At 48.4% G+C, this 18,566-nt stretch overlaps 1 protein-coding gene across 10 annotated transcripts in view; it reads left to right on the forward strand.

Moving 5' to 3' along the window:
* The window catches only part of VAC14 (VAC14 component of PIKFYVE complex), a 200,416-nt gene that overhangs the window by 72,374 nt on the left and 109,476 nt on the right, over nt 1-18,566 (forward strand). For all 10 annotated transcript variants that reach the window (XR_005222314.2, XR_005222311.2, XR_005222312.2 and 7 more), the window contains one exon: nt 7,137-7,287. Coding sequence is in view for 6 of the 10 variants with exons in the window: in XM_037878219.2 (XP_037734147.1) it covers nt 7,137-7,287 (151 nt within the window). In the remaining 4 variants the exon portion in view is untranslated. The remainder of the gene's footprint in view (nt 1-7,136; nt 7,288-18,566) is intronic.

The raw sequence follows: 18,566 nt of genomic DNA on the forward strand, positions 1-18,566 counted from the left end.
TCTGCCTGTGGCATACTGTAGTTTGGACTCTGGAGGGCTATAATAATTTGGTCTAATCCAAGTTATTGGGCTCAGTGCAGGGGTAATTGGCTGGAGTGCCGTGGCCTCTGACATGCAGGAGGTCAGACTAGATCCGGTGGACCCTGTGACTCTATGCTAATATGTGGGGCTGTAATGCTGTCTGGATAATATGGCGGTCTGGCTAACCCAGGCCATTCCATAGGACTTATATTGTGTGGCGCAAGCTGTATCTGTGTGTTACTTAGGCAGATACAAAACGTGCTGGCAAAACTATCTTTATCCCTCTTCTTACCCTTTTTGGCTTCTTTATATCGTTCATTTAATAACACTCCTACTTCTGATCTCAGTGTAGTCCATCACCGGAGCGAATGTCAGTGCTAGAATGAGCTTGTTACTGTGTGAGTGGGAGGAGAGTGGAGCTGTCGACAACTAGATGGGAATGGGATCTCTCTTCTGAATCCCCTTAATGAGGGACATGGGGCTCTTCTCGTTCCAAGGTGATGAAAGCACTTCCAGCGTTGATAGAAGAGACACGCTCCTCTGATGTTCACATGCTGCCTATGGAAGGAGACGGACTCTTTGCCACCAGGGCAAAGCCTGCAGAACTCCTTAATAAGAGGCTGCGCTCCCCAAAGGCACCTGCCTGCTGAAGGCTTCTGGGGAATCTGCTCAGCGCTGTTAGTGTGGGAAGGTGCCTGGGTCACAAGAACTGAGGCTTTTTGTCTGCCCCCTGCCATCCCGTCAGCAGCCAGGTGCCAAAGGGAGACCTGCTCAACTAGCAGTGGGGCAGCACCCATCAAGTGTTTCAGCTTTCAGCACCTGTGGTCCTGCTGACTCTCTCCTCTCCTCCCGTTCTCCTTCCCGAATCAGCGTGTGAGCAGCAGGGCTGCCCCCCCGGAGTGTACGCTCCCCCCATGAGCAGGGTTACTGGGTGGCAGCAGGATGCACTGCTGAGTTGCTAGGGAATGGCTCGCGTGTCATGGTACATTACTTCTAAGAGACGGGTGATGCCTTTGCAGAGGAAAATGAAGGGTGGGGGCTGCTTTCTCCGCCTTGCCCTGCCTGAAAGCCTGCTCAGAAGCCAGTGATGCTAGTATCAGATCAGTTCAGCCAGAACAAGAGGCAAATTAACTTGACCTAGATCTGGATAACAGAAGAGACCTACAAATCCACTGCATGCATCCGATGAAGTGAGCTGTAGCTCACGAAAGCTCATGCTCAAATAAATTGGTTAGTCTCTAAGGTGCCACAAGTCCTCCTTTTCTTTTTGCGAATACAGACTAACACGGCTGCTACTCTGAAACCTACAAATCTCTGGTTTCTATGCTTTTAAAACCATTGCTTGGGAGCAATGTAGAGAGAAATCTGTACTCCCAACAAGGCAGGAAACCAGCTAGTTGTTTGTTACAACCTTCCTGTCTTTTTATAATTCCCTCTGTGTCTGTCCCCCCAGGCCCATCTGCAGCCATGCGGAGGGGTGACTTTCCTCTCCAGTACTCTGCAGCCCTGCCATTGCTAGCTCTGGCTAATTGGGGATACCGGTAACTATCAGCGAGAAGGTGCCCGCCGAATGTTTTGACCTGGTTACTATTCATGTTTCCTAAGAGACATGTTCTCCTTTTTGAGGCTTGTTCCAATTAACACTAATAAGCTCCACTTGTTCCTACTGCAGAGAGCACCACCCAAATAGCCTCGCCTCCTGGAATCTAGGAAACCCAGCTGACGAAAACTCTCTTGGCTGGGGAGATTGTGTAAGTGGCACTGGTTGCCCCTTGGTTCGGCTATATGGAGAATAGGCTAGCACACAAGAGGGGAGGAACAGAGGCAGGATGGTCTTGGGTTAAGGGCAGTGTACTGATAACCGGGAGATTGGGTTTCTGTTCCTTTCTGTGCCCATGTCCCATCCTCTGAAAAACAGCTGTCCCTGCCTTCTGCATGGGGAGGGGTAGAGTACATTAAAGCTTGTGAGCTGCTCAGTTTCGATAGTGGTGGGGAGAAACACACGTAGTGGAGGGGAGGCAAAGGAGATCTCTGCTTCGGCAACCATTGTAGATGCGTGTGTGGTGGGGGAGAGGGGCACTTCATGCTGAATGGAGGTGAAATGCGTCAGATCTCCATGTTCTCAAATAGTTTCAGCCCTTCTGCTAGTAGGGACTCTAGGTCTAAGTGAGTGACAGTCAAAGCCAGTGGTGCCAGCGGCTGTAGCCAAAGAGCTGTGCAGGGGCAGAATTTCTTTGCAGGAATTGTAGGACACAGATTTTTGCTACGTTCATCGCTTTTCTTGTTACCAGAATGAGCTCAATTATTGACTGGGAGGTATAGCTGGCCTCTGCTAGTTTTGAGCCTGGGTTATAACTCTGTCTTAAATATGGCTAAGCATCCATCATCCAATTTACAGATGGGGAAACTGAGGCACGGTGACTTTCCCGAAGTCACCCAACCAGTCAGTGCAGACCTAAGAACAGAGCCCAGATCTCCAACATCTGGCCTTGTAGACTAAAGCCACTAATCCCTGTTCATTCCCCAAGTCGCACTGAAGAGAGCTTGCATTGCAGCCGCCAGTGCTTTCTGGGCTCTGTGGGTAAAGGCAGGGGGCAAGGTTATCCCAGCTGTGCTGCTCCATCCATCAGGAGTGGATCCCGAGTGATTATTCCTCCATCATCTGAAATGCCATTGGATCTATCTGTCCCACGCCCCCATGTAAGGCCCCAGAGTCTTCACCCCCCACCTGGGAGGCTGATGGCTCCAGCCCTGTTCATTCAAGTGCTGGAGGTTTTAATGGCAGCCGAGCTCCAGAATGATGGGACCCAGCTGATGTGCCTCTCTGGCACCCAGCCTGTTGCCATGGCAATGGCAGGCATTTGTGCTCCTGCAGGATATTGCTTTCCTGTAACCTCCCTGTTTCATTCTCTTGCTCACACAAAGAAAGCAAGTGCTTCAGCGGCGCTTTGCGGGAAGATGTGCTCTGCATACAAAACACTCCTCAGCCCGCCCGCCTGCCCTCCCCAGATGGATTCCTCTCGGGGTGAGCGACAGTGGAGAACATCAGTACTGTACAGAAAGTGCATGCTGAGCCAATGCAGGAGAAGCAGGCTCCAAGAGCAAACGCAGGCGATCGTCATTGAGATGCAGGAGCACTGCATCACTGCAGCTCCTTTTCGTTAGCCAGTGCATAAGGCTATGATGTCGTCACAGAGGTTATAGAAGTCGCGGAATCCATGACATCCAGCGACCACTGTGACTTCAGTCTGTGGCGGTCGGGAGCTGCAGCGTCCCTGGCCGCCCCCAGGTAGGGAGCTGTGGGGTACCCCCACTGCCTCTGGCGGCCCCTGGAGCTCCAAGCTGCCGCAGGTGGTGGGGGTACCCCACAGCTCCCGGCTGCCACAGGAAGCAGGGAACCCTGCAGCTCCTGGCTGCCATGGGTCACTGGAACCTTTTGTGCTTAACTCCCCATGGAAGGTGGGGGTCTTTCTGGGCATGCACTGTAGGCTTTGGGACCAGGCCCTCAAGTCAATGGGAGACCTTCCATTGGCTTCCAACAGACCTGGGATGACTCTGGAGCACCGTTCTCAAACTTAACTTCCGTTTCCAGATGCCATTCCTTTGCTAGCTAGAGGGCAGCTCTTGCTCACAAGCTCCTCATTCCGGGGCGCACCCATGCCGAGTCACTTTCCTGTTTTTAAACAAAGCCGTATCTGAGGGCTAGTCTACACTAGAAGCATTACATCGGTGCAGCTGTAGCATGTCTGGTGAAGACGCTCTGTGCCGACAGGAGAGTGCTTTCCCGTCCACCTCCTAAAACCACCTCCGCAAGAGGCTCTTAGGTCGGAGTAGCTTGCGTTGCTTGGTGACAGAAGTTATACTGGCATAGGCGGTCGGGTAGGCAAGCCTGGAGTGATTTGAGCCCCAAATGTGGAGAGGCTGTTTCTGTGTGTGGATGACTCCAAAAGGACTGATTAGCTTTGAGCCCTGCAGCCAACCCCAAACAAATTGTTCCGGAGTTGGGCCAACACATGAGAAATCTCAGCCCCAAAAGGACATTGTTTTAAAATGGGATCGAAATGGCTGTGCTGTTCCAGCCTTGGCTCTATCATTACCATGGTTTTGTCCTATATTCAGAGTAGTATTGACCACACATCTGTGTTGGGCCTTGCTTTTTCTCTCCTTCCGTGCACGGTGGTTGTCTCTAAGATTGTTGTTGTCCTTTATTTCCCCCCGGAGGGAGTTGCATGGAGTTACTTAACAATGTTTGTGCATGCAGGGACCTCCCATGTGTATTGGAGCTTTTTGTTTTTCACAGTTTCCTAAGCTCCGGTCTCTGTAGGTTAATACGCTCTGTAGCTTTGCTCCGTGTGGCCGTGCTTCACAGCAGCGAAGGCTAAACCAAATGTAGATGGTTCTCCCCTCCCTCAGAGTCACTTGAACATCCTTCCTGATGAGCTAGAAATCCACCTGGTCCAGCAGGGATGGGAGTTGCTTGGAGGGGCAGCATCTGTTCAGTGAGATGTGAGCCCAGAGGGTGCTCTGTTTTCTGGCCCCTACTCCTTCACAGCCCCTGGCAAGCGCTAAGTGGGAATGGTTTCAGCCAGGGTTTGTTTTGTAGACTGCTGTCTACTTCAGTTTGCAAGAGTGCTGGTGAGCAGAGCTTCTTCTGGTAGCGTTCGCCAATGACAAGTGGGTGAGAGGAGGGCTGTGCCTGTTCATCTACGTACTTTCCTTAGGCTTTTGTAAAGGAAACAGAAGCTGTAATCAGGAGAGAGCTGCTATTTGCATTCCCCAAATCAGCTTGTTTTGTCTCCTGCATCTGCTCGGAGCAACTCTGGCTGAGACTTGGAGGGCTTGTCTGCATGGGACATTACTGTGCAGCAAGCTGATGAGCTGGAGATTCACCCCCAGCTTTCCACACACTAACTTACCGTGTAGACAAGCCCTGAGAACCTGTCTGAGAAATGCTGTGTTGTGCAGGAAATTGGCCTGGAGGCTAAGGGAGATGGATGGCCTAGAAGAGAACAAAGCCCAGGACTGAAAATCAGAAGAGCTAGATTCTCTTCCTGACTCTTCATGCAAGTCACTTAGCCTGAGATTGCCTACAATGGCATATGGCCCATCCAGTACTTCTCTTAGCAGATATCTCCATTGGCTGGAGATAGGGCACTAGATGGGGAGGGCTCTGAGTTACTACAGAGAATTCTTTCCTAGGTGTCTGGCTGGAGGGTCTTGCCCACATCGTCAGGGTCTAACTGATTGCCAGAATTGGGGTTGGGAAGGAATTTTCCCCTGGGTCAGATTGGCAGAGAACCTGGGGGCGGTGTTTGTCTTAGTTGCTGGTCTGAACTAGAGTGAATGGTAGATTCTCCGTAACTTGAAGCCTTTAACTCGTGACTTGAGGATTGTTGGAAACTCAGCCAGAGGTTCTGGGTCTGTTACAGGAGTGGGTGGGTGAGGTTCTGTGGCCTGCAATCTGCAGGAGATCAGACTAGATGATCATGATGGTCCCTTCTGGCCTTAAAACCTGAGTCTTGGCACCTAACTTTCCCCATCTGTGAAATGGCGGTAATCCTCACTGCCTGAGTGCCCTGTGACTTTATTGTCTAAGCACTCTGAGACACAGGATTGCCACCCCAAGACTTCAAAAATCACAAGTGGCTTAAAATTCATGGTTTAAAAAAAAATACATTGGGGGTCTTCATTTGCCTTCTGGCTTTTGAGCTTTTTTGGGTCACTTTTCAAGTTCTTCTCTGCAGCCATAAGGATGAGAAGGTTACTTTTCTTTTAATAATAATAAATAATTAATAATAAAAGCTGAAATTCCCAAATTACATGACTCCGTGAGCTGTCAATATACAAGTAGAATGCCAAATAGTACGAGACTTGCAATAGAATAGCAAGAGGTGGCAACACTCTGGAGGGTGTGTGGGAGACCCACTCTGCCCAGTGCCTGTGCGCTGGTTGGTGCAGCAGGGCTCCCCAAAGGTATCAGCTTGTGTGTCTAGTTGTTCCCATGCTTTACAAATCTCCAGTAAGTAGGAGGATGATGAGAGAGATGGTGGTGACCAATAAAACAGCTAGGGATAGAAAAAGATCCATTATTACTGATTGGGACATCAGGACAATTGTAGAAAACCGTAATTATCCTCATAATCTTGTAAATGACCACTGTGGAGGTGTAGAGAGGAGAACGGGTGATGGCGAAGTCCTGTGCAGAGAGTGACCAGTGTTGGATAAAGCTGTTACATTCATTGTTAAAGCGTTCAGCCTCAATCCAACGTAAACTCCTTTTCACATGAGTGAGGTGTCCAATGCTAGATAAGCCCATTAGCCAGAAGTTTCTTTTGAGTTGATCAGCACTGAATTAATGTTGCCATTTTAAACAGTCTTCGGAGTCGATCCAGTGAGATTAATCGGCACAATTCATAGCTCTCTAAGCTGTCATTCCACTCAGTGAGATGGCACTGCATTGGCTGGTGCCTGAAAGACTTTCCTTGCAAACAAAATGGCTGCTAGCTCCTGTTTAAATGAAAACTACATTCAAGAATTGCAGAACTCTGTGACTGGCTGCAGAGTGCCTGGAAATCCCCAGCACAGGTTTCCCATGCCTCCCTCCAGTAACGTTGCTGGCTGTCCAGGCTGGTTTGCAACATTCATTGCATGGTGGGAAAATGTCTCGTCCAATTACCTCCTTTACCTGAACTTTTCACTTCTCTTGTGAGGTGAAGCTGAGAAGTAAAACCACTGGCTTTTACCAGATATACTCTGGGTGGAGGGCAGCAAGTCCTGGTCTAGTTGGGGTACTGACTGTATAAGTTTGGCCCAAGTTTAATGGTCACCTGCCCTTTTGCAGTCACACAATAGATCTTCCATTTCTGTGCCCCGCCCTTCTCCATGGGAGGTGTATGCCAGGAACTTCACTGTGACTTCACTGTAAGGAGGAGTCCTGGCCTCCCCACTTCTATCTCATCCATGTCAGTAGGGTTAGGGTTGGCTTTTTGGATCCCATTTCCTTTCAATCACTTCAAAAAGAAAGGGCTCAAAGTCTCTAGTCTCCTGCCACCTCTACAGGTTCGCCAGGCTGCATTGTCATTACTCACCTGTGTGCTGTCCGTGCCTCTTACCAGGTTATCCTGAAGGACCTAGAAGTTTTGGCTGAGATCGCCTCCTCTCCTGCAGGTCAAACGGAAGATCAGGGGCCATGTGATGGCTCTGATATGCGATTCAGCCAATCGGAGTTACACATTCCCGTCAAAGCCAGCCAGCTGAGCTCCTCTGGTAAGTGCCCTCCGTCCATACCTTCCTGACAGTGATCTAAATTGTTAAGCATCCTCTCCCTTCCTAGCTGCTTCATTTCTCTTGAGGCAAAGTGGCACTTGTCAGATTTGGTCTGGCAAAGAGGGACTCTCTTGGAGTAATGAATCAATATACCAGTTCCAGCCCCCACATCGCTTGGGTATTTTGGGATGCAGAAGAGTGTTCTCCAGCTGCTCCTATCTATCCATCTGTGGATTCAGCCACGAAAGCAATCCACGGTTCCTGCAATATTTTTATATCTGATACACTGATCACATTATTGCCACACTTAAATGGGACTGACTTTTTTCAGAACAATTAATAGTAAGTGCCCAAAATAGAACAAATTAAACTCTCCTGATCATAGAAAGGAGACCTGGGGAAGGAGGAGCTGTGAGCTGACCCATTCATCAATCAGATGCCATATTTATATGGCGGCCACAAACTTTAAAAAGTATCTGTGCTTTTTGGGTGCCCAGTTTAAGCCACCTTGATTCCTTCCCCACCCCCAGTTTCTGAGCCTCACAGAAAATGCACTAGATGGGCAAGGTCCAGGATGTTAAGCTGGAGGCTTCCAAAAACTGACAGGTTTCAGAGTAGCAGCCGTGTTAGTCTGTATTCGCAAAAAGAAAAGGAGGGACTTGTGGCACCTTAGAGACTAACAAATTTATTTGAGCATAAGCTTTCGTGAGCTACAGCATCCGATGAAGTGAGCTGTAGCTCGTGAAAGCTTATGCTCAAATAAATTTGTTAGTCTCTAAGGTGCCACAAGTCCTCCTTTTCTTTTTCCAAAAACTGAGGCACCCAAAATGTAAAGGCCCCAACTGAAAATGTTTTGGTCTGTGTCCATAGTGTTACACAGAGATGAAGCCAAGGACACTTGGAACATATCTCTGTAAAATGAAGTTCTACGTTGTCCTAAGGGCCAGGACAGGTGAAGTGTTAAAACTGGAGGAGGGGAATCTTCGTACTTCGAGGTTTTATAGAAAATGTCATTTACAATTGGAATCCACCCACTTCCCCGAACAGCAGTTCAGCCATTGCAGCTGGCAATCTCGCTCTTCCAGACCTTCACATCTCACTCCCCTCTCGTGCTGCAGGTCTCTGTAGCTGTCTCAGTACTACAGGCTAGGGGTGTGGTTCCCCTGCGCCTGTACCCATCCTTGCGTTAGCTCTTATGGCACTAGAGCGAGTCTAAGTAGCAGTGTACAAGTCTGCCTGAAACTGGTGAGTCAGCCGTGCCTCCCTCCAAGCTACTGTGGCTACGCTATTTATATCTGGGCTAGCGTGAGCATGTGTGAGCAGTGGAATCACACCCCTAGCTCATAGTATAGACATAGCCTGCATGAGCACATTCCTCAATCCTCAAAGCCAGGCATATCCTCCTGGGCAAACGGATCCATTTCCTGCTGGAGTTAGATTGTTAGCATCTCAGGGTAGGGGCTGTCTGGTCTCTCTGTAAATAGCCGTTCACATCAGTGGCACTTTGCACGAATGCTAATAAAAAGTGGTGCAGCCACCTACTTGCCCTCCTGCCTCCTCTTCCTTGATGCCCACAGACTGCCTCACTGCTGGGAAAGTACTGGCCCAAAAGCCTACTCAGACCCTCTAGAATTGTTGCACTATTTCAGCTAACACATCCCTCCCTGCTTCCTGTGTGCAGGCCTGTAGCCTTAGAAGGACTGACGTGCCTAACGAGCTAGTCTGGTGAGAGCCAACACTGCCTCGTCAGAGGCTTTTGTAACTTTTGAAACCTAATGCAGTGCTTTGCGAGTGCTATTGATCCTCTCCATGTCCAAGATTGACACTGTGTGGGTGGAGTCACTTATGCAGCATTGGCCAAACAGCTGCAAAGCTGCATTTTAAATCATGCTGATGGCTGGCTGGCTGAGGTTTCCTTCCTTGTGGATTATCTAAAAATAGCCTGCAGTATGGCATGTATCCTGAAGACTGCATGGCCCCTTTAACTGGAACAGAAACTAGGCTTCAATTATTCAAGTATAGTACAAAAAAAAAATCAAGGGTTTGGAAGAATCTGGCTACATCCGTGTCTAGCTGTCTTCTGTATTTAGAGGGCCAGTCACTACAGCGTCAAATGTGTGTAGGGTACGCAGGATGCATGTATAATGGTTGCTAATGGTGGGAGCTATAGTTCGGGTTGCAAAATGCTCTCCTTTTGTAAACCTGTTCTCACTTGCTTATAACTTTCTGGCAGATTACTCTTTAGGGGGCTGAAATTCTCATGATTTGGCTTTTTACCAAAAGTAAACTTTTTTGAAAGGAGTGTTTCCCTGGAGTTCTATAAGGGTGGCAATACCACCTTCTCCTTAGTATGACTGCCCGCATGTTTCACACACAGCTCCAATGACTATGATTTAGCGCAGGATTAGTCCTTAGTGAGGTGAGGGGTTGCTTCTAGGCTAGGATGCGCCGGGGTTTGAATTCGTAACATTATGGCCTTTTGAAAAGGCCTTTTGGAGCGTGATTAATAGAAAGTCTTTCGTCTATGTGCATATGCTCCTTAGTGGCTGCATGGGTCCTATCTCACTGCTGGGCTTGTGTTGCTTCTGCTCAAATTTCCCTAGCACTCCGCTGGGATAGAGCGCTGTGACAAAGCCTCTGTCTGCAGGGTGTGCTGATTCCTTGCTACTTGCCTGCACAAGCCAGTCAGAACAGATGCAAATGTGATGCCCTGAGTGCTGGAAAATCAACCTAGCCCCCAAACCAAGAGAAGAGAACCACTTCCCCTAGGCATGAAGCAGATGCCTGGAGGCATGAAGCAGATGCATGTACTGCAGCCATCTGCTCAGACGACTGAAGCAGCAGTGTCCTACCTGCAAAGCAACTTCAGCATTGGCGGTGGGGGCTAGTAGAACTCTAGCTGATGTTCTCCCTATGTGATTCGCTTGGATCGGGAAAGGGTAGACTGAAAAGCTAGTAGAGAGTTGTGGGGATAGGAGAACAGGAGCTGCCTGCCCAGGGTAAGGAAGCCAAGGACTCCAGTGTCCCTGAGTGCTAGGATACCTGTTTGTGGTTGTGATGTATAGGTGTAGGTCACTGAGTCAGGCATTCTTGCAAGTCCAGAAAGTCATAGCACATTTCCATTGTTCATGCAGTGTGGCTATTTTTGATCCAAGCTTGTCACCCATTCCTAAGAAAGTGGTGAGGGGTGTGGGGGAAGGGAAGGGGCCTGGGCTGTTTCACATTCGTGCCCTTACTTCCTCTTTCTCATGTTTTTCCAGGATGTGTTTATGCAGTTGTTTCCCTGCCATTGAGATTGGCTTCCTCCAACCATTCATTGGTTGCAATCAGGAAAGCAGCGTCCCTTTTCCTGAGTTCATTCCCAGATTGACTTTTATTTAGATGCTTTGTTCTCCCATGACATAAGGCTAGCTGTGCTCTTTCAGCGTCTCAAAATGTAATGAATTTGGAGCTGCGTTTTAAGGACCTGCGCTGCGTGGGGCACATGACGTCCCATTTGTCGCTTGCATTGTATGCAGGAAGGCCAGCTCTCATTGCATCTCATAGCAAAGATGAGAAGGGAATAAATTGTCTGAAGGACACCAGAATAAGAGCTGCCCTCTCTGTAGAGAAGTGATCCTGGGGGACCCGGTGTACCCCTTACAGCCATGGTTCATGAAACCTTACATGGGAAACCTGGACAGCAGTAAGGAGTGGTTCAACAGGTTGAGTAGGTGCCGGATGACAGCTGAATGTATCTTTGGCAGATTAAAGGCACGCTGGCGATGCCTTTATGGCAGCTTAGACCTTAATGAGGATAATATTCCCGTGGTCATAGCCGCGTGCTGTACATAGGTTCACAGGGATTATGCAAAGGGTGAAAGGTTTGCTCAGGGGTGGAGTGTTAAGGCAGACCACGTGGCTGTTGATTTTGAGCCGCTAGGTACCAGGGCTATCAGAGAGGCCCAGAGGGGTGCAATTCAAATCAGGAAGGCTTTGAGGCAACACTTTGAAAATGAGAACCAGTAATGTATAGCTCTGTGATTGGTGCTGCAATATTGCATTATATGTAGTTTTTCTAGGAAGTAATGGTGACATCTGGGGCCTAATATTCCAGCAAGCACATGAATAAACTGCCAGTGTAGGTATTGGAAGTGCTTGCTATCTCAATTTGTAGAAAACAAATAAAGATGAGTTACCATTCAAAAACTTTGCTTTTACTGCACAAGAAACAGCACACACACAAAGATGCTTGGTGGGAAAGGAGGACCCAGGGAAGGGCAGACTTTCACAGCTGTGTGTAGGTCCAGCTATCATTGTGAAAGCTGTCTGAGGGGGTGGAGTGAAGGGGAAACCGAGAAGTCCTGGAAAGTGGAAAGGACTGTGCAGGTGGAATTTGAGGGGTGTGTGGAAGAGTTCTGAATGTGCTGCAGGGGAGGGCAAGCATGGATCTGCTTAGTCTACAGCATTAAGGACTTCAGCATCTACTTTAATCTTCCAATCAGTAGCGTCCTTAACAAACTCCTGATTCTCTTTTCTGTCCTGCCGTTTGGCTTCCCAGCACTCCTTGCATTCCCTTTTCTCTGCACTGCAATACCTCCCTGGAACATGACGTCTTTGCTGCGTCTTGGGCGCTTTCTTATCTGGCAGAGACGCTCGGCCAGGGTGTGTGGCGAGTTCCTGAAGGCCACAGTGGCCGAAGCACAAGGGACAATGCACAGAAGCAGGATTGTTAAATTCATGCACAGCATAGAAACATTTCAGTTAAATACATCTTTTGCAACATAACAATCACTTTCTCTCTTGGCAAGCACACATCTCCGCAAACACCCATAGCATGGTGAATGTTGGTGTGTGTGTGGGGGAAACACACTCCACATGGGGAAAAGAACACACACTCTGCAAGGGTCGTGGTGCAGCTACTAGGGAAAAAATTCTAAAATTCTCCCGCGCTTTTCCACAGGCGGGGGTCATTCTAGCAGACCTCTCACTGCGAAGGGTAAGGAGGGAAACGAGAGTACGTCTACTCCATGCTTGTGGCTTCCGCCCAGCTCGCTATGCTGCTCACCTATGTGCCGCTTTGGTCCCTGCACAAATGATTGCCAAGTGGCGCAGGAAAGTTTCCTACATTGGGGGAGGGAACAAAGCTGCTTTGTCAAGGAACCTTTAGCAGAGGATTACAGGGTACCTCCAGGAAACTTTCCTGGAGATCTCTCTGGAGGATTCCTGTGAGATGTCAGCATGCATCAACACCCTGTTCTGCCATATCGATTAGCTACACAGGGAAATGTCCAGCTCACAGAAACACAGCCAGCCTTCTACATTTCTATACCTTGAACTCCTCTCCGCACTACACAAACTACAACCACTTACCAGGAGTCTCATCTTCTGCTTCTTGCTCGCTGGAGAGCAACTGCTGACGTTGGCTAGATGCTTCTGGAGTGGAGAACAGTTCCTGGCTGCCTGTCCCACCGGGAGCTCCACATCATCATCTAACTCCACCTCTTCATCAATAACTTCGTCCTCCAGGTTAGGTCCTCTTTCCACTGCCTCCAGGCCTGCCGAGGTATCCACGGGGCTCATGGAGGTGGGGTCACCATGGAGGATAGTGTCTAGCTCCTTTTAGAACCAACAGATCTTAAGTGCAGCACCAGACCCACAGTTTGCCTCTCTCGCCTTATGGTAGGCCTGCCTCAGTTCTTTTATCTTCGCTCTGCTCTGCAGCATGTCCCGATCACAGCCCTTTTCGCACAAGCCTCAAGAAATATGCCCGTAGGTATCCCAATTCTTACAGCTCAAGCACAGCTCCCCATACACTGATCGGATCCAACATAAGAACAGCCAGACTGGATCAGACCAAAGGTCCATCCAGCCTAGTATCCTGTCTATCGACAGTGGCCAACGCCAGGTGCCCCAGAGGGAGTGAACCTATCAGGTAATGATCAGTGATCTCTCCCCTGCCATCCATCTCCACCCTCTGACAAACACAGGCTAGGACACTATTCCTTACCCATCCTGGCTAATAGCCATTAATTGATTTAACCTCCATGAATTTATCCAGATCTCTCTCTTTTAAACCCTGTTATAGTCCTAGCCTTCACAACCTCCTCAGGCAAGGAGTTCCACAGTTGACTGTGCGCTGAGTGAGAAGAACTTCTTTTTATTTGTTTTAAACATACTGCCCATCCAACAGCTCAGGAGTGGTGCAAGCGGGAGAGTGTTTGATGCGATAACCTGCCATGGTCACCTGGGAAGATGTGATGAGACTTCTCTTCGCTGAGCCAGCAGGAAATGGAATTTCAGAAATTCCCGGGGCTTCTGCAGGGGAGAGGTGGATGGTTGTTTACCTGGCTGCAGAGCAGTGGAGTTCAAACTGCTGACCAGAGCGGTCACAATGGGCATTGTGGGACACTTCCTGGAGGCCAATTAAATCGATGAAGTCAAGCATGGTGTCTATACTGGCACTTTGTTGACACAAATTTAGAGGAAAAAGACGTATCTCTCTCATTGGGGTGGTTGTATTTTGTCACCAAAATGGCATTTTTCCCAACAAAAGTCGCATTGCAGTGTGTATGCATTTGCTGTTTTGTCAACAAAAGGCAGTTTTTGTCGACAAAATTTGGTAGTGTAGACAAGGCCTTAGACTCTCTGTTCCCCATCTGTACAATGGGGAAGTAGCACTGCCTTGCCTCACAGGAGTGTTGTGAGGGTAGATATATTAAAGATTGTGAAATGCTTTGAGATCTACTGATGAAGCTTCCTCTGGGGGAAGGTCCCGGCCCGGGGCCGAGGCTGGGGGCAAGGCCAGGAGCAGAGCTGCACCTGGCCGCAGGCCCAGCTACCGGCCCCCACAGTGGCCCAACTACCTTGGCCCCAGCCACGACTCTGCTTCTGCCCCTGGCTGCGGCCCCACTCCCAGACCCATCCCCAGCTGTGCCCCTAGCCTTGGCTCCCTTACTCCTATCCATGTATGTCCCGTTCCCCCCCTTCCCCATTCCCCCCCGGCCTGAGCCACAGCCTGGCTCATGGGCGTGGGCAGGGAGCTGCGGACATGGGTAAGGGCGGGTGACTCTCAAAAGTTTGGGGACTGTTGGTGTAAATGCTACACCATATTTATTTCTTGACTGTTTCCTTTCCTTCAGTTGAACTGTGTTTTGATGCAAAGTAAGTATAGATCTGAAATGTCCTGATAAAGTCTCACTTGTCTGTTTTTGATCCTTCTGTGGGTTCATTATATATCCTATGAATTATCCTTCTGTACTACGCTGCATCCCTCTGCTTCTCTGAAACCCCTTCCCATTTATTCCTAAAAGCATAGGGGGGAGGCAATATTAGCCACTGCCCTGCTCCAAGCTCTTTATCAAATTTGGCTGCTGGCCCTCCCACAGCTGTGCCAGATGTTTTCTTCTCGTGCAAATGATCTGCTATGTATTCCAGCTGTGTTCCTATTGTTGCTTATTGATTTATCTTCCAAAACAGAGTAAATCTCTGGGGATTCACAAGGCTTTCCCAGATTAGATGGGCATTATCCTCATGGGCCTCCTTTCTGCAGGTCAGGGATACAGCCCTCTACCTACTTTTAATCAGAGTGTTGGGCAATTATTCCCTGCCCCCACCCTCACTGCATGGCTTGCCTTTGAAAGGGCCACTGCTGCATTAGTGATCTCTAACACTGAATTAAAATACTACTAAACCCCTCTAGATGAGCCTGTAGAAAATGCCCTCCCTGCTCTTTTCCAAGATGTGTCCAAGCCAAAAAAACCTCCCGTGCACTCTGCTTCATCCTGTCCCGCTCATCTTGTGATGCTGCAGCATCCCCATCGGGTCCATGGCTGGGCTCTCCAATATCCTGAGCTTGGCCTGATGATATTGCGGGGAGGCTGTAGAGTAACTAGTTAGACATGTTAAAGTCTTGATGATCAGAGCATTTGGGGAAGGAAATGCAGAGGAGAAAGCTGAGGGGGATACTGGTTATTGCACGGATTCGGTAGCTGCCTTGCCAGTGCTTGTTTGCAAAAGCGTAGCAGTGCATATAAAGCCCAGTGCTTAAGGGGACAGCTACCCAGTGTTGGTTTTCTTATATATCCATATGGTTCTGGATGGACAGCTCTGGAGCCTGAGGCCTGGTCTGTGCTGAAAAGCTGGATCTACATAGTTGTCTCATTCGTGGGCGGAGGGGACCTGAAAAACCACACCCCAAACAACGTAGCTGTGCCAGCCTGGATGTGTCTACACTGGGCTTCTGTGAACATAGCTAATGTCGTTAGGGGAGCTGGTGTTCCTATGCCAATGGATAAACTGCTTTCAGCAGCGTAGGCTGGATCTACTCTGTGGGGCTATGCCGGTAGAGGCTTTGACAGCACCCCCTGCCAGCATGCCTCAACCTTGACTGGGGAGGACTTAGTCTGGGGTGAGGAGGCAAGTTAGCACCTGTGCTCCTTGGTGTGTCTGTTGTGGATTCCGAGAGAGGCGGTGGCTTTTGTGATGGGAGGACCCAGGCTGAGACCACCCGTAGGCTACCAAATAGTGCAGTCACCAGTGATCTAGGCTAGGATTTGACGTAGACACTCCAGCCTGTGGCCAGTCCCCTGAGCCATTTTGTCTCTGGGAACCCAGTGGTGTATTCTGAGTCTAAGGAATCACAAATGAAATTAGTTTGGTCTCGACATAGTTTCGTTAGGTTCTCAAACACCGCAGAAGCCACTCTTCAGTTCTTGAGGCCAATTAGATACATTGGGGATACTTGATCACTTTAGAGGGGCAGAGCAGGGGGATAGGGCTCCCCATGACTCCTTTCTGTATGGGAAGCTCGTTAAGCAATAACAATGTGTGTGCCCTTGTGACAACGAAAGGGTACAGCTATAGTTCAGATGTTTGCATAGGCACTAGCTTCCCTCACTAATATCCTGTCCCCCGCAGAAGGGAGAGGAGCCGCCTGGCACAGCTGAGTGGCTGACATCTTAGCATCTGTTTTGCTGAACTGCAAGTTGTGTTTGTTTTTGAATGGATCTATTTTTATCCTGCCACATGAGGCTCCTCCATGTCACATTTACAAAGCTAAAACCCAAAACATCCTAGCGAAGCTCTCTGGAGAGACATTTTGCAGATTCTCATGCTGCCACATCAGGTTTCGCTTAACAACATCTGCTGATGCTGGCTCCTATGCCTTCAACAGCGCTTGACCTGGGCCTTGTGCATGTGAAGTGCTCCTGACGAAGTTTCCCTCTGCTTGAGCTGTTTCACTAGTTGTCCAGGTGTGACCAAAAGGAGATTCATGTTTTCAGCTTGACCAAGATCAGACAAGCCAAGGAGAGTGCTCAGCTATTCAGTTCTCTGTTCTGCTGCAGGCTTCCTGGGACCTTGGGCCAGTCCCGGTCCGTGCCTCAGTTTCCCCATCAGTAAAATGGGGGTAATAGTACCTCCTGGGCTATTGGGAGGATATATGAATTAAAGATTAGGAGGGGCTCAGATACTGCAGTCATAGGATCCAGATAAGTACCTGAGAGATCTTGTCTGATGCAAAGGTAATGGGCGCCATAAGCACCTAAATAACTGACCTGTGTCTGTTTATCCTGTGCCCATCAGCATTGCATCCCTGTTCTTCTATCAGTCATAAATAAGCAGACTTGTGTGTTCACAGCTCTTCCTTTTTTCCAGTAACAGGAAGAGTTCTCAGGAACTCCCTGATCTTATCCTGCTAGTCTCCTCTTCTCCATCTGAGAGCAGGCTCTCAGTTTTGGCATTATAAAGTATCCCAGTCTCTGCACGCCTACTCCACTTTTAACAAACTGGCAGCTGTTGTCAACTTCAAATCTCGCCAATTTTAAAGAGGTAACTTAGTTTCAGGAACTGCCCCCTCCTACCAGTGGCTGCCATGGTTTTAGAATCACCTTGATTTGTAAATGTCTCCCTCACTTTGTGTCTGCTGTGAATGGCCCACACAAAATGAGGGAAGGGGCTGACTGCTCAAGGGAAGGAGTGTGACAGACTAGACAAATGCATAAAGTAAATTGGAAAACAGAATTATTCCTCTGGTCTGTCAGGTCTGGTGCATGCATTCACCTGCACCAGTTCAACTAAGACGTGTTTACACTGTTTTTGTTAAACCTCACTGCAAATGCCTGTGTGGACATTCTTAAACTGATTTTAAACCTGGCTTATGTTGATTTAAATATTTGTTGATATTCAGTAAGGAATCAACTGAAGCTAAATTGAAATAACCCTGGTTTAAACCAATTTTAAAGGGTCCATGCCAGTTTAACTAAACTGGTTTTAAACTGATTTTGGTTAAACTAGTGCAACTTCATGTGTAGACTGAGCTTCCAGGGGTGTTTGAGACAATGGCAGGCTTTCAAAAACACAAAACACTCCTTTCAGATCTCCGCACTATATTTTCCACTGTATGCATCCGATGAAGTGAGCTGTAGCTCACAAAAGCTTATGCTCTAATAAATTTGTTAGTCTCTAAGGTGCCACAAGTCCTCCTTTTCTTTTTACGGATACAGACTAACACGGCTGCTACTCTGAAACCTTTCAAAGTCCATATCCTTTTAACTTTTTGAAAAGTCTCAAGTAATTTGAGGGCATTTCCTTCCCAGCCAGAGCTATGGAGATTTCTCAGTCCATCAAGTGATCTGATTACCTGCACATTCGGGGTTGCTATATAATATATATTTATAAGGACTTTAATATAGATTCCTAATTGCTTGTCTCTTTTGATTTATAATACGCCCTCATGAGTGATTGGCTCATAGCACTGATATGCTCCACCGTTTGAATGTTTTGAATTGCCCAGGCAGCAGGAGGCATTTCCAGAAAGAGACAAGTAGCTGACCAAGCGCTGAAACACAAGATATGCTGTACTGTAGCTGAATACGATAGGGGAGGTTTGGTCTGGTTGCAGAGGATTCAGAAGCACTCTGTTATGTTCCTGGCTCTGCCTCCAACTCAGCGTGGCCTTAAGTATCAGAGGGGTTGCCGTGTTAGTCTGTATCCACAGAAACTACGAGGAATCCGGTGGCACCTTAAAGACTAACCGATTTATTTGCGCATAAGCTTTTGTGGGTAAAAAAAACCCACTTCAGATGCATGGAGTGAAAATTACAGATACAGCCATAAATATACTGGCACATGAAGAGAAGGGAGTTACCTTACAAGTGGAGAACCAGTGCTGACAAGGCCAGTTCAGTCAGGTCCACTCCTGATAATAGAGAAACTGCAGAGCTACAATTCATTTGTAAACTTAATTTGCACACCATTAAGTTGGGCTTGAATAGGGACTGGGCGTGGCTGGCTCACTA

This window comes from Chelonia mydas, chromosome 12 (genome assembly GCF_015237465.2).
Source record: "Chelonia mydas isolate rCheMyd1 chromosome 12, rCheMyd1.pri.v2, whole genome shotgun sequence".
Taxonomy (NCBI): domain Eukaryota; kingdom Metazoa; phylum Chordata; order Testudines; family Cheloniidae; genus Chelonia; species Chelonia mydas.